The 13,278-nt window shown below is 37.0% G+C and overlaps 2 protein-coding genes across 3 annotated transcripts; both read right to left on the bottom strand.

Annotated features, from left to right (window-relative positions):
* Positions 1-521: 521 nt before the first annotated feature.
* Positions 522-3,246, bottom strand: rpl27 (ribosomal protein L27). Its single transcript, XM_028043125.1, has 5 exons — positions 3,194-3,246; positions 2,611-2,693; positions 1,751-1,920; positions 701-811; positions 522-613 (listed from the first exon to the last, which is right to left on the bottom strand). Exons 2-5 carry the CDS (start codon positions 2,689-2,691, stop codon positions 565-567), a joined length of 411 nt encoding a protein of 136 aa, XP_027898926.1. The 5' UTR covers positions 2,692-2,693; positions 3,194-3,246; the 3' UTR covers positions 522-564.
* Positions 3,247-3,644: 398 nt separating this feature from the next.
* rundc1 (RUN domain containing 1) lies at positions 3,645-11,572 on the bottom strand. 2 transcript variants are annotated; one of them, XM_028042938.1, is made up of 6 exons: positions 10,761-11,572; positions 9,641-9,649; positions 9,383-9,541; positions 7,035-7,233; positions 6,850-6,945; positions 3,645-6,503 (listed from the first exon to the last, which is right to left on the bottom strand). In XM_028042938.1, exons 1-6 carry the CDS (start codon positions 11,139-11,141, stop codon positions 5,635-5,637), a joined length of 1,713 nt encoding a protein of 570 aa, XP_027898739.1. In that variant the 5' UTR covers positions 11,142-11,572; the 3' UTR covers positions 3,645-5,634. The 2 variants fall into 2 exon arrangements, with proteins under 2 accessions (XP_027898739.1, XP_027898740.1); XM_028042939.1 differs by lacking the exon at positions 9,641-9,649 and having other exon boundaries at positions 10,761-11,570.
* Between the last annotated feature and the right edge of the window lie 1,706 nt (positions 11,573-13,278).

Raw genomic sequence — 13,278 nt, 5'->3', positions numbered from 1 at the left:
GAGTGGAAGGAAAAAATATCTGCAACAATGAAATTCATTCAATGGGCATTCAATTCAGCAAAATGGGCTTCCTGAACACATCAGCAGCATTTTATGACTTAAACCTGATTTCATTTTCCTGCCTAAATAACTAGAATAATTAGCAACAAAAAAAAAACAATCACTAAAGTTAACATTAACCTTTATCAACTCAATAAAAACAATAGTACATTATAAATGTACCTGATTTTAAAAACTATTGATTTAAGTGTATAATACGTTTAGTCAGTATATATATATTTTTGCTTATAGAAAGTTATGAACTTAAATAATAAAAATAAAAGGAGCCCCAGCCAATTATTCAGTTGTGATGCACATTACATGGACACACTTTTCAGTTGGTCCACAATTCTGCTTTAAAGTGTTTCATTGCTTTCATGTAATGTTTTAAAGCTTTGAACTCAGTAATAAATGGTTTTTGTCATTTCAGAAAATAAAACTCATCATTTCCAATTCAATCAAAAAACAACCCAGAGTCCAAATGATTTCCATTTATAAACATTTATTTTGTGAAACCGAGTGAAATTAGAATCGCAGCTTCTGGAAGAACCACTTGTTCTTGCCCGTCTTGTACCTGGAAACAGAAAGAAAAGACAAATTTAGCAAGAAGCCAACATGTTAATGTTGGAAACTAATAATTACTTGATGAAAGTGTCCTGACCTCTCCTCAAACTTGACCTTGGCCTCCCGCCTGGCTTTGCGTTTGAGAGCAGGATCCCTGAAGACGTCCTTGTTGACGACGGTTTTGTCCAGAGGAATATCCACCGAGTATCTGAGGGCGAAGAGGAAATGAGTTCAACTTCAGCAGAGAGACGTTTGAACAGGAAAGATGGAAACATTTTCTGTTCACCTCTTCCGCAAAGAAATGGAAAAAAACAGCAAAATAAAAAATAAAACATGTGAAATGATCAGATACTTTGTCACAACAAAGGAGAACGGCTGCAACTAATGATTATTTTAGCAATCAATTGGTAATTCTGACAATCATTTGATTATTCTGGTGATTAATTCTGACGATCAGATTTTTAAAAAATGACATTTTGTAATTTTTTCCATTTAACCAATGAAAACCTTTTGTTTTTAAATATTATAAATGCATTGAAAGATCTAAACCAAACATTTCAATTCCCATATTAAATAAAACAAACATTTTATCACCTAAAACACAGTAACAGCATCTCCTTCACTAAATGTGAAGATAAAATTGAAACTTGAGGAGTTTTGGCTAAAACATATTTACAGATAAAAACGTTTTAGTCTTAAATGCAACATGTATGTTTTATTTTTTGTACAGAGGCCTTTTTTAAGGTCTGTATACTCTTGTTAAAGATTAATCGATTACTAAATTATTTGACAATCATTTCAATAATCGATTGATCAGAATTAATCGTTTCCACCCTAAAAAGGAGGAAAGCAAATCAGAGTATTAATCATGAGCTGATTTGCTCTTTGGGTGGAAAGTTTGGTGGATAAATGAACCAGGAATGTTTTTAATCATCAACAGAAACGGAGTCCATTTGGAGACGCACCAATCAGGAAGCAGTTCTGACTTAAACAGACAAGGAAGGAGTTAAAAATTAGCCCACAATGTACACTGTAAAAGCTTCTATCTTTTATTTAATAAAAACAAATAAATAGGACTGCAGATGGTGTAAAGTCGTGGTTAAGATGAATTTAATGAACTGGAGAAAGAAAAAGTTGAGTTTCTGACCTGGTGGGCATGAGGTGGTTGTAGTTGAAAACTTTGACAAAAGCCTTGATCTTGGATCTCTTGGCGATCTTCTTCTTGCCCATGGTGGTGGTCACCTTCCGGGGGTAGCGGTCGATGCCGGCGACCAGAGCGTGGCTGTAGGGGCGGTCGGTGGTGCCGTCGTCAATATTCTGCCAAGAGAACAACAAACCATTTACTGTCAAATAAACATTTAGTTTACCTCCTAAAGCATCTGGTTAAACATGAAACATTAACCCTCCAAGTCTGTCATCAGTGTCAGATGAGATTCTCCTTTTATTCGGTGAAATTATCCGAATTGGGTCGTTTAGACAGAAAAAGTTGGATATGGGCTACATAAGGGGGAAAACAAACATTAGATTTGGGTCACATTTGATTGAAAGTCCTGCTAACGATCCAAATACTTTGTGCAGAGCAAATAAGACGCCTAGAACAATTTACAGGACTGTTAAAGATACATTTCATACTAGAATATTCTTCTAAAAACAAAAAGTCAATTTGGTTTGATTTGTAAAATGTATAAAATCAGCAGCTCAATTTTGAACCACAGATCATTTGTTGACATTAAGAATAAATTAATTTGTCTTTTTTTAATGTAATTGTTGATTAAAGCCATGAAATGTGAAAATTGTTGATTCACTTGCTGTTTATTCATTCATTCATATCCACACAATCAAATACACTTTTTAACTAAACTAGCATTTCAGCCATATTTCTATACTCTTCTTAATCATTTTACCTTGTAAAGATGAAAACTATGAACCCAGACTCTACATTTTGTATAAATATGATTTTTTCCTTTGCTGCAGGACAGTTTAAATCCAGGAAACATCAGTTTGTACCTTGACGATAACAGCTTTGCGCCCGGCGTAGCGTCCAGCCAGGACCATCACCACCTTCCCCGGCTTCATAAACTTGCCCATTCCTGTCATAAAGAAGTAAATTTGTTAAAATCGAGGCAGACGTAACTCAGAATAATCTTGATTTTATTATCGCCTTGCTGTTGCTCCCGGACAGCCAGGCTAGTTAGCATTCAGCTAACTGTAAGCTATCAAACAAGCGTGTTTATATGTGTAATATTCACTCTCTTAAGCACTTTGGATGTTTCTAAAGTTAGGTGAACTGCTTGACAAAGAACACATCCACATAAAATCAGAATGTGTTAAAAAACAATTATACAATCCGCCACTAATAGTAAGGTGCAACTTTAGCCCCAAGTAGGCTGCCATGTTGGAAAGTGCGCTGGGGAAGAGATCCCACCGCAGCAAAACAGCTAATTTTCATCTTTAATCAAACAAACTCACCAAATATCAGGTCGAGTTTGACACTACGGAGGGTAATATGTGATATACGGTGACAAAGAGAACAGATTAACCCAGATTAAACCCGATGGATGTGGATTATTTTGAGGAAAAATTCACTCACTGATGCTTCTCTACGGCCGCCGCTAACAGGAAAAGGAAGTCCAGAGGGCAAACCTGAAGTACGTCACTTCCTAAATCATTTTATTTTGGAAATATTGGGATTATCTTTTAGAAAATATATATATATATATATTTTCAAACATCTAAATGTAAAATGTAAATAATATTTTTACATTTCAAATATAAATGTTTAAAATTTGAACATTTTAAAGTACAGACTTTAAATAAGTACGAACTTCTTCCGGATTTAGGAGGAATTTAAAGGTACATCCTTCTTTCTTTTACATTTGATTTAATAATATTGTACATATTATATACTTACTTAATATTCTGTATTCCTCAACAACATGGAAGTAGATCGTGGAAAAAGACAGCCAAATTTGAAAAAGAAAACAATAAAATAAAATATATTAACAATGTTGCATCGCAAAGTAAAACACGTGACTGAAATATAAAATTTGAAGATTGGGATACTTTATTGTGTACACATTAATACAGAATGCATAGGTAGGTAGAAAGATAGATAGATGAGGGAATGTGGCGCCCCCTGGAGGCTGTAGACGAAAGAAACGAAGATTAAAAAAATAAACTTCTTTTACTTGGTTTATTATTATTTTACAACTGCAGGTTTACATTAAATATAATAAAATCAAAAATAACAATTCATATGTTCCCATACACCATCTTCAATTAAATAAATATAGAATTAATTGTTTTCAATGATGCTCCCAGGTTGAACTGCTACAGTTACAGAACAGCAGCCACTTTAAGTGTTTAAAGCAATTTATCTAATAAATAAACATCTAAACATAAAAACAAAAATAAAAAGTGTGCGGTAAATATACCCAAACCACAACTGAAGTTTGGAAAAGTGCTCTACAGCTGAAGGTTTGACACAAACACATGAACAAAATAAACAACTAATACAAACTAAGGTCAGTTTAATAGCATCTACGGTTCATACATTCAGGTTTTACGGACATGATTTGCTGTTCATGGAAAATAAAATAAAATCTGGAATAAAAATGATCATCAGCAGCAGCTCAGTCAAGGAGAAAACAGTCAGAACTGAAACACAGGAACACATTCGGTGGTTCATTTGACCAAAAAGCTGCACGATAACAGCAACGCCACCCCCCCACACACACACGGAGCTTTTATTTTGGTGATTTTTGCTACACAGAAGCTTCCTGTTTGTATAACAGCATCCAGAGTTATAAACAAGAACTAGAGAGTTTATCAGGAATGTTTCTGCTGCTACATACACTGCAAAAACACAAAATCTTACCAACTATTTTTGTCTAGTTTCTAGAGAAAATATCTCAATAAACTCAAAATAAGACAAAATATGTAACTTTTCAGCAAGATATAGAAGCTTGGCAGAGTCAATAATTCCTTAGTGTTGATGAAAAAGTGCTGGTTCTAGAGGTAGATTATTTCATTTATAACATGACATGTTTCCATATTATAGGAAATAATCTGCTAGTACTATTTCATCAATATCGATAAGTTATTTACTTTAGCTCTGTTCAAAAATACTGTAAGATTTAGTGTTTTTGCAGTGCATGTCTCCTCAGGATGTTTGCTGCATAGGTTAGAGCGCCATCAGGTCCAGCAGAGGAAGAAGCTGCTGAGCAAAGGTCACAAAGATGTTGGCGTTAGACTGAAGGCTAAAGGTGAGGTCATCGCAGGTGACTCTACACTGCAAAAACACTAAATCTTAAGTATTTTTCTCTATTTTCTGAGTACACTTAAAATAAGACAAAATTAACTCACAAGCAACTTTTCAGCAAGATATAGGAGCTTGTTTTCAGTAAATAATGCTTGGATATTAAAAAGTACACATTTCCATGGCAACAAGATATTTCTCCCCATGTTAAAAGTGAAGCAATGATTTTGATCAACATTCAGTAATTACTGACTTAAAACAAGCTGGTATTTCTTGCTGAAATGTTACCTGTGAGTTAGTTTTGTCTTATTTCAAACATAATAAGACATTTGAAACAGAAACCAAACAAAAACACTTGGTCATACTTTGTGTTTTTGCAGCGTAAGGCATGTTTAGAGGAGAAGCAGGCTAACACATTCATGCACATGTAAACAACCTGTAACGGGTTAGAGTACACTGCAAAATTCTTAGTACACTTGAAATAAGACAAAACTAATTTTTCAGCAAGATATAGAAATTTCTTAGTACGTAGTTCTTGAATATTGATGAAAAGTACTAGTTTCCATGGCAACAAGACTTTTTTCTCTACGTTACAAGTGAGATAATCTGCCAGTGAGTTATTTCTATCAATATTTGATAATAACTGACTTAAAACAAGTTGGTATTTCTTGTGATTTAGTTTTGTCTTATTTTAAACATAAAGAGACATTTTGAACAGAAACTCTTAGTCAGACTTTATGTTTTTACAGTGAACGGCGCCGCAGAGAGCCTCGTCAGAAGGCGTCCTTGATGTTCTTGAGCTGCCGCACGGCCAGGTCCACCGGCAGGTTGAAGCGCAGGTGGCTGATGCGGCCCAGGATGCGCAGGGCGCCCTCGAAGCCCGTCTGGGCCATGTAGCTCCAGCTCTGGTAGTGCGGCTGGATCAGAGTGGACGACTTGCAGAGCAGGTTGATCCAGGAAACCAGCCGCTGCTCGTTCAGCGCCATGCACACCAGCGCTTTGAACTCCGAGTCCGGCCCGCGCTTGTAGCGGCCGTGCTCCTTCAGCACCGAGTGGACGGCCCACAGCAGCGAGTGTTTGGGCGTCACCGTCCCCGGGCCGCCGCCCACCTTCAGGCTGAAGGACTGCGACAGCTTTCGGGCCGGCGATTCCACGAACGCCTTCCCGTTTTTGGACTCGTAGTACGTGACGAAGAGTTCCCAGGGGTGCATGGCGAGCGGGGCGGGGCGGTAGGGCAGCAGGCAGGAGATGGGCGCCAGCACCAGGCTCATGGTCTGCGAGGGGCAGAACAGGCCGTGGGCCAGCAGGTCCTTCAGCGCCACCGCCAGCTCCTTCCTCACCGCCGTCGTCAGCTCGTCCCGGGCGCCCAGCGCCGCCTCCGCCCCGCCGCTGTAGCTCACCACGTGCTCCACGGAGGGATGGCGCCGCGAGCCCAGGACCCGGACCTTCTCCACGGCCGCCTCCAGGTGCTGCAGCAGGGGGCCGTAGTCCCGGCCCAGACAGTCCTGGGGCCAAAGGTTCTGGGGGACGTGGCCGGCCGAGCAGCCGAACTGACTGGCAGCGAAGATCTGCAGCACGGCCAGAGCCTTCTGGATGAGCTGCAGGCCCGTGTCCCGCATCCGCTCGGCCTGGACCGGGTCCACTGTGGGGGGCAGAAACACAGGGACAGGCAGCTTAATGAAACCAGCAGAGAACTGGGACTCTGCTGGTTTCACCTACTATAATTTAAGAGTTAAGATATTAACTGTAATTTAAGATGTTTGACAGATATATATAGATATATATGGATTTATTAGCGGCTAGTTAGCGTAGTCCTGGAGAAAAACAAAACAAGACAAAACAAATGACTACATGGAATATCCTGGATTAAAAAGTCCAGCCCCAACAAAATGTAAGTCCTGTTATTAACCTATTTAAGGAAAAATGATTCTCTTTTTTTGTGAATTTAATACATTTTAAGACTCTCTGGTTGTCTGTAATAAGCTGACCTTTCTTCTTCATCCCTGCAGCTCTGCCGTTGGCTCCGTCTGCTTTCGGCTGCTGACTCCGCCCTCCATCTGACAAAAGAGGGTTCCCCACCTCATCTTTAAATAAGAAAAGGCAAAAATATGATTAAAAAGAGACAATCTAACAAGAATAAACCCCAGAATGAACACGTGTGTGTCCTGCGTACCCTGTATGAAGTTAATGAACATCTCCAGGTCCCTGATCTGGGTCTTCAGCTGCTCCACCAGCTGCTCCTTCACTCGGGCCGGGTTCACGATCTGAGCGATGGCGGCGTCCACCCGCTGCCTCAGCTCCTCCGGGGACAAGTTCCCGATGTCTTCGTTCAGATTCACGTCCAGCTTCTTTATCAACTCATCGATGATGACCTGGAAACAGAAACAGGCTGAAGGTAAAAGCTGAAACAAAACATGAAAATCACTTCGGGAGAATTTCCATCAAGGTCATGGAACCAAATAAACTAAAACCAGGGAGCTACATCAATTCTAATATTATTTTTGGTTTTTTAAAGATTTCATTTTTGAAACATCTGGATTTCAGCTTCCATAGTTCGGACTCATATCAGCACAGTCAAGGCAGCCATCTTGTTCGACAGCTTCTACTTATATGAACTTTGAATTCAGGTCAATATTAGGAAAAGGTGGGCAGGGTAAGAAAAACTGCACTCAAGTAAGAGTAATACTACTGCAACAGATTTTTACACAAGAGTAAAAAATGTCTGGGAAAAAATCTAATTATCTACTGAGTAGCTGATCAAATTATTTAAAAATGACATCATCAGTTGGACCACAATATTAAACTAAATGGAAATTTGTGGATTTTAGGGACCAAAATGACAATTTATAAAAGTAACAAAAAGTAACAAAATCAGGCAAAATAAATTTTTTCCAAATCAGTTTCTTTCAATATAAAAATTATGAAACTTTAACAAGAAGGTGTGTGTCTGGTGAATTTTTGGTTAAAACATGTTTGTTTTTCACTCACTGGGTAGAAAATCCAGAAATTTAGAGTAACAGTATTTCATAATAAAATTACTCAAGTAAAAATAAAAAGTACAGTGCAGTAAAAATACTCCTAAAATTAAATGTTTACATTTTTGTAAAATAGTCCTATTAAACCATTTTGGTAATAACAGACATGTAATTAACATTTAATAGAAAAACTGAAAACACAAAACTAATAAAACTGTGTTTAAAAAAAGCAAGAAAAGCTGGAAGTAGAGACAGTTGCTGTGTGTTTTTCTTCCCGTCTGATTATTATCAATAATAATAATTAGCTTCACAAAAAAATATATTTTGGGGGAAAAGAGAAAAAAACTGGAAACTGAAGGAATTTGGAGAAACTTGCCATCCTTTCACAACAGATTTGGGCACCTCTAAATGAATTATTTTCAATTAATTTAGAAGCTGGGATCACTGTTCCAATCAAACAAACAACGGTAAAGAAACCTCACCCAGTTCCTGTCATCTCAACATTTCCTGATCTAAAAAAAATGATTGTCGATTCTCATCAAACTAATCAGAGAATTCCAGAAGCTGTTTATCCGTGACTTCCTTGAATGCGACACTGAGGTAGGTAAACACAGAAAGTGGCGTTGCTTCTGGGAAAGCCAAACGACAAGCTCATATTTGTCCAAATATAACTTCAACTCTGCACAAGATTTCTCATTGGTAGGAGAGCAAATAAGGGATAAAAGTTATCAATTAATGAGTTAATCTAAAGTCGATTGATCTTATTGACTAAAGATTAACCGATAAGTGGCCATTTTCTCTTTCCATAACAAAAAAATGTTTCAGAACATACAGAATTAAAACAATCCCATCTAATGTTAACATTATTTTGTATTAAATACTGACTGAGTAAATAGAAAATGTGTGTTTTTCTCACATTAATCTTTGGAATATTCATAAAATATAAAAACAAGGACCAATTGGGTTGTTAAATGAAGAATCAAGTATGTGAGAATTACGGGCATTGTAGAAAAAAAAAGTTCAAAAGTCAAAAATTTATGAGAAAAAAGTCTGAAATTTTGAGATCAATCTCAAAAATTTTGTACAAAAAAGTTGAACATTTCCGAGTTTGAAAAGTCAAAAATTTGCAAGAAAATTTTGTAGAAAAAATGTAGAAATTTCTGACAGCTGAAACTCAGAAATGCCCAAGTTTTTGCCAAGTAGGACAGTTTCTCTTTACGGCTCTGGGACCATTTTTGTGTCTGTATCTAAGGCTCCTTCAGGATGACCAGCAGCGCCCTCTGCTGGATGGCAGACAAACTACAACACTAAAGAAGATCTAAGTGGATGTTGTCAGTTGATCATTGGAACTCATTTTAGTCTAATAAGCCACTAATCAAAAATTAGTTGATTGGTTAATTAATTGTTTGCATCTCTAGTCTGAATGTTTTAGATGTTAGCATTTTGGACTTTATATGCCTGATGTTTAAAAGTGGAAGTACAACCTGTGGATTTTATGACGTGAGACGTGACACATGAAGCGTGACGCATGTTTGCATTTCCACACCTTCTGCCTCTCCATGACGACGGACTGTGGCAGCGAGTCGTAGCTGCCCTCCTGATAGGCGAAGCGCTCCAGATCGTCCAGCTGCGTCTTCAGCTGGACGATGAGATCCTTTTGTTTTTCCCTCTGCGCCTCCAGTCGCTCCCGCTTCTCCCTCTCGCTCTGACAGGACACACACAAACACACACCCATTATAAATCAACCACACACACGCCTCTCAGGAGCTGCTTTTGGCGCAATGTTTACACGAGATCTACTCACCAGATCTTCCTGCAAATGAAGCATGTGACAAAAGAAATAAAAGAGGCTTTTAAATGAAACACAACGAGCTGAAAATTCCCATCAGCAGGAAAAGCAGCGGGAACAAAGCGGCTGTTTTTAAAGCAGATACTGATCTGCTGCTGCAGGAGGTTTCAACAAGGCAACATTTCCACCAGAGATCTGGAAACACGATGGTAATTATGCATCTGTATTAGCAGGAAAAAACACTTGCAACCACATAAAGCATAAATTAAAGTTTGCATTAAGGATAGAAGCACCAATCAATCTGATGTTGACATATTCCCAAAAACTAAAATGAGCAGGATAAAAAGCACCGTCAGTTCTGAATGCAAATGTGTGGCATAAGCCTTTTTGTCTAAAATATTGTCTCTAAGCTTTATGTTTTCTACTAAACAAAAAATTGCACCCTAATGTATACTTTGAAAGTAAAAGTGGTTTAAGTTCTTAGCTTTTCCCAGGAAAAACAGATTTTTTGTCTGAGCATAGTTCTGTGCAAAATATGAAACACAAACAAAGATATTTTTTGGACTAAACAAAAACAGAAACATTTGGTGTAGTATTAATTTATTTTGTTTTACTAACAAGGTTACGACTTTTCAAAGTCAGAAATTTCCTTTTTTTGAAAAAGACGACAAAAATTTCTGATATTAATTTCAATTTTTTTCTTTTCAAATGTATTCCAGTTTTTTCTAGACTTCTGAGATTAATCTAAAAATTTCAACGTTTTTATAGCATTTTTTTTATATTTTTAAAACTCAAAAATATTCTAATTTTGTCAAGAAAATGTATTATATGAAGCTGATTTTTTTTCTAGCAATTTATTTGACTTTTCAAACTTCGAAATTTCCAAGTATTTTTTTTTAATTCTGAGATTAATTTCAAAATCTCAGAGTCCCCTCCACCGCCTTTTTGTTCAAATTTTCATTTAGAGATATTTATTGGCTTGAACACATATTATATATTAAATGCTTCCTTTTCTGTTAAATATATTGTTTGTGTTTATCTTCCCTCTGATAAGCCTAACCACGCCAGAAACAATACTCTTATATTATTAAACCATTAAATGTATTTCTGAACCATAATTAACTGGAAGTCTCACCGAGTTCTCCAGCTGCTTGGCGTCCTGGGCTCGGCAGCCCACGACGTGCGGGCAGCCCCGGAAAGCGAACTCCTCCAGCTCGGCCAGCATCCTCTCCTTCTCCTCGCTCTGAGCGTGAACTATCTGCTTCAGTCGGAACTGAACCTGCGCGAAGTGCGACGTTAGCGCTAAAAGAGACGAATTCAACAAGTCCTGCTCCTCTTCCAGCTTCATCAGCCGGGCGGCCATCTCCTCATCGGTGGCCGACGACGAGCCTCTCTGCCTCGGCCGGCCGCCGCTCTCCTCCTCGGGGCTGGCCACGGCGCCCACCGGTGCCCATCGCTCCCCGGCGCTGGCGAACACAGTCTCGCTATCCGAAGCCGACAGCTCCTCCGTGGACATTCTGGACGGTGCAGATCACTTCAGAGTTTCCCTCACCCACCGCCGGTTTGTCGACAACGTATTCCCGGTGGTTATTTTATAAAAACTGCGCAAAAATTAAGAGGATCATCGCCAGAGAAACAGGTGCGTCGCCATCTTGGAAAAGATGATTCATACGTAAACAGAGAAAAACGAAAGTTAGCTTCAACAAACAATGACGCACCGGAAGTGGAGGGGATTTACCTTCAAAATAAAAGCATTTCAGAAAAACGCGCAAAGTCAGCATTTAGACAGACATTACTTTTTAAAGTTAGCGTGATAAACTACACATTTTTATCAAATAATTGTAAGCGTATATTTTTGTTATAACACACACAGTACAAGTTACTCTTTGGACCTTCCACAATAACTCCTGATAATTTTGACTAAAAGGCTTAAAAACGAGCAAATGTTTTAAAATGTATCTCTAATAAAAATGGAGAATAACTTATTGCATTGAATTTTCACAACAGAATGACATTAAAAGAACCAGCACTTTTTTAGGGATGTAATGTTTTATATTATATTTCAAAAATCTAAGTTTACAGGTTGTCTTTTTTTGTTGTTTGTTTTCAAAAGGTTCTATATTTTTCGGCCTCTGAGGAAGTTTTACTTAGCTGGAGGGGATCTTTCTCTTTGGACTTTAAAATTTGCAGAAACCCTGCTCTAATATAAGCAATGGCATCATCATCATCATCTGGGCTTTCCCACGACTTATTAGTCTATTTAAACTCATATTACCATCAGATTTTATTACATAAAATAAAATAAAATAAAATTAAGATTATCTTTCCAAATAAAAAGATCCTTCATATTTTACATATAATATTTATGCAATGATAGTAAAATGCCATAACGTCCTTGAAAGTTTCCCTTACTTTTAGGTTGACGTTGCATTACATTCACCTTTCTTTCTCTTTTACGTCGCTTACAGTGCGCAGGTTTGTAAAGCTGCTCTTTTACTCAGAGTTCACAGGAAGCAGAGTTGATTCTGGAATTTCCAAAATAACATTTTTAAATACTTTTTTTCCTCCTATTTGTAGGGAATGTAAATTCTAACCGGTATTGTTACATTTATATTTAGAAATACGAGGTGGTTTGCTTACTGGTGCAGTCTTCTGCAACAAGTATGGAAGACAAAATGTGCCAAGATGTTGTTGTTTTTTTTAAAGACGTATTTTATTTATTTAACATAAAACTGGTATGCACGCACTGCATTTTTCCCTCAATTATAACGGTTTAATTGGTCTTCAGTTGCAAATTGACACTAATATTTAGGTTTTACATTGAAGACTAAATTACTTCATATTTACCAAGTGTGCTGCAATTTTTGTGACCCTATGCAGGTTTGTAGGTTGGTCAGTAGGTCCTTGGAATGATTTTGTAGAATTCAAGATCAATGTGAATTTGTGTCAGTGCAATTTTCACTGACATAAAGACTTGATATGGGATGTACAAAATAAAATACATAATGTAAGCTATTTTTTATCCGCTTGTTTTTGCTTTTAATTTGATTTAATAGTTAATAGGATCACAAATGTAACTTTTTTCTTAATTTATTGCATTCCCTTAGGGTAGTTTTTAATTTAATTTGAAAACATAGATTGATTTTCATTGAACAGCAGACTTGTGGGAACCCAAACTAAGCTAAATCTTCGCTAAAAAAACATGAACAAAAAATCTTACAGACATAAACCCAAGAACATTGCATTTGATTTTATTTATTTTTTATTTTAACCATGCAAATGTTTTAAATCCTAGTCATGTATCATATCAAAAATGTTTTACAAATCCCATTTAGACAAAAATCAGACGTTAATATCTTGTATTATTAACATGCTGTATTTTTAGTTTATTGTAATTATTGCAAATAAAAGTGAAAAAATAAAAAATAGCTTTAATAATTCTAATTAAAATACATTTATTTTTTTTTAGATGTTCAGGCCCCTGAATAAAATAAACCTGAGATTTTGGTCCCAATTGCAAACATATTGTCTATGTAGCTTACCTACCATCAACACCCACCAAAATAGCAGAACGGCTTGGAAATAGCTGTTTATTTTAATAAACAAAATGAATTAAGAGGGTTAAAAAAACAAAATGGTTTTCTTAATAATGC

Source organism: Xiphophorus couchianus, chromosome 16, assembly GCF_001444195.1.
Source record: "Xiphophorus couchianus chromosome 16, X_couchianus-1.0, whole genome shotgun sequence".
In the NCBI taxonomy this organism is placed as follows: domain Eukaryota; kingdom Metazoa; phylum Chordata; class Actinopteri; order Cyprinodontiformes; family Poeciliidae; genus Xiphophorus; species Xiphophorus couchianus.
This window is presented reverse-complemented; position numbering and strand designations above follow the sequence as displayed.

What these genes read in the sequence shown, in the direction of transcription:
- rpl27 (XM_028043125.1), bottom strand. Translation starts at nt 2,691, where the DNA reads ATGGGCAAGTTTATGAAGCCGGGGAAGGTGGTGATGGTCCTGGCTGGA. An exon ending in GCAAAGCTGTTATCGTCAAG is followed by an intron (nt 1,921 to 2,610) that starts GTACAAACTGAT and finishes TTCTCTTGGCAG; the next exon opens with AATATTGACGACGGCACCAC. An exon ending in AAGGTCAAGTTTGAGGAGAG is followed by an intron (nt 614 to 700) that starts GTCAGGACACTT and finishes TTCTGTTTCCAG; the next exon opens with GTACAAGACGGGCAAGAACA.
- rundc1 (XM_028042938.1), bottom strand. Translation starts at nt 11,141, where the DNA reads ATGTCCACGGAGGAGCTGTCGGCTTCGGATAGCGAGACTGTGTTCGCC. An exon ending in TCGTCATGGAGAGGCAGAAG is followed by an intron (nt 7,234 to 9,382) that starts GTGTGGAAATGC and finishes TTCTGTTTCCAG; the next exon opens with GTCATCATCGATGAGTTGAT. An exon ending in GTTCATTAACTTCATACAGG is followed by an intron (nt 6,946 to 7,034) that starts GTACGCAGGACA and finishes TCTTATTTAAAG; the next exon opens with ATGAGGTGGGGAACCCTCTT.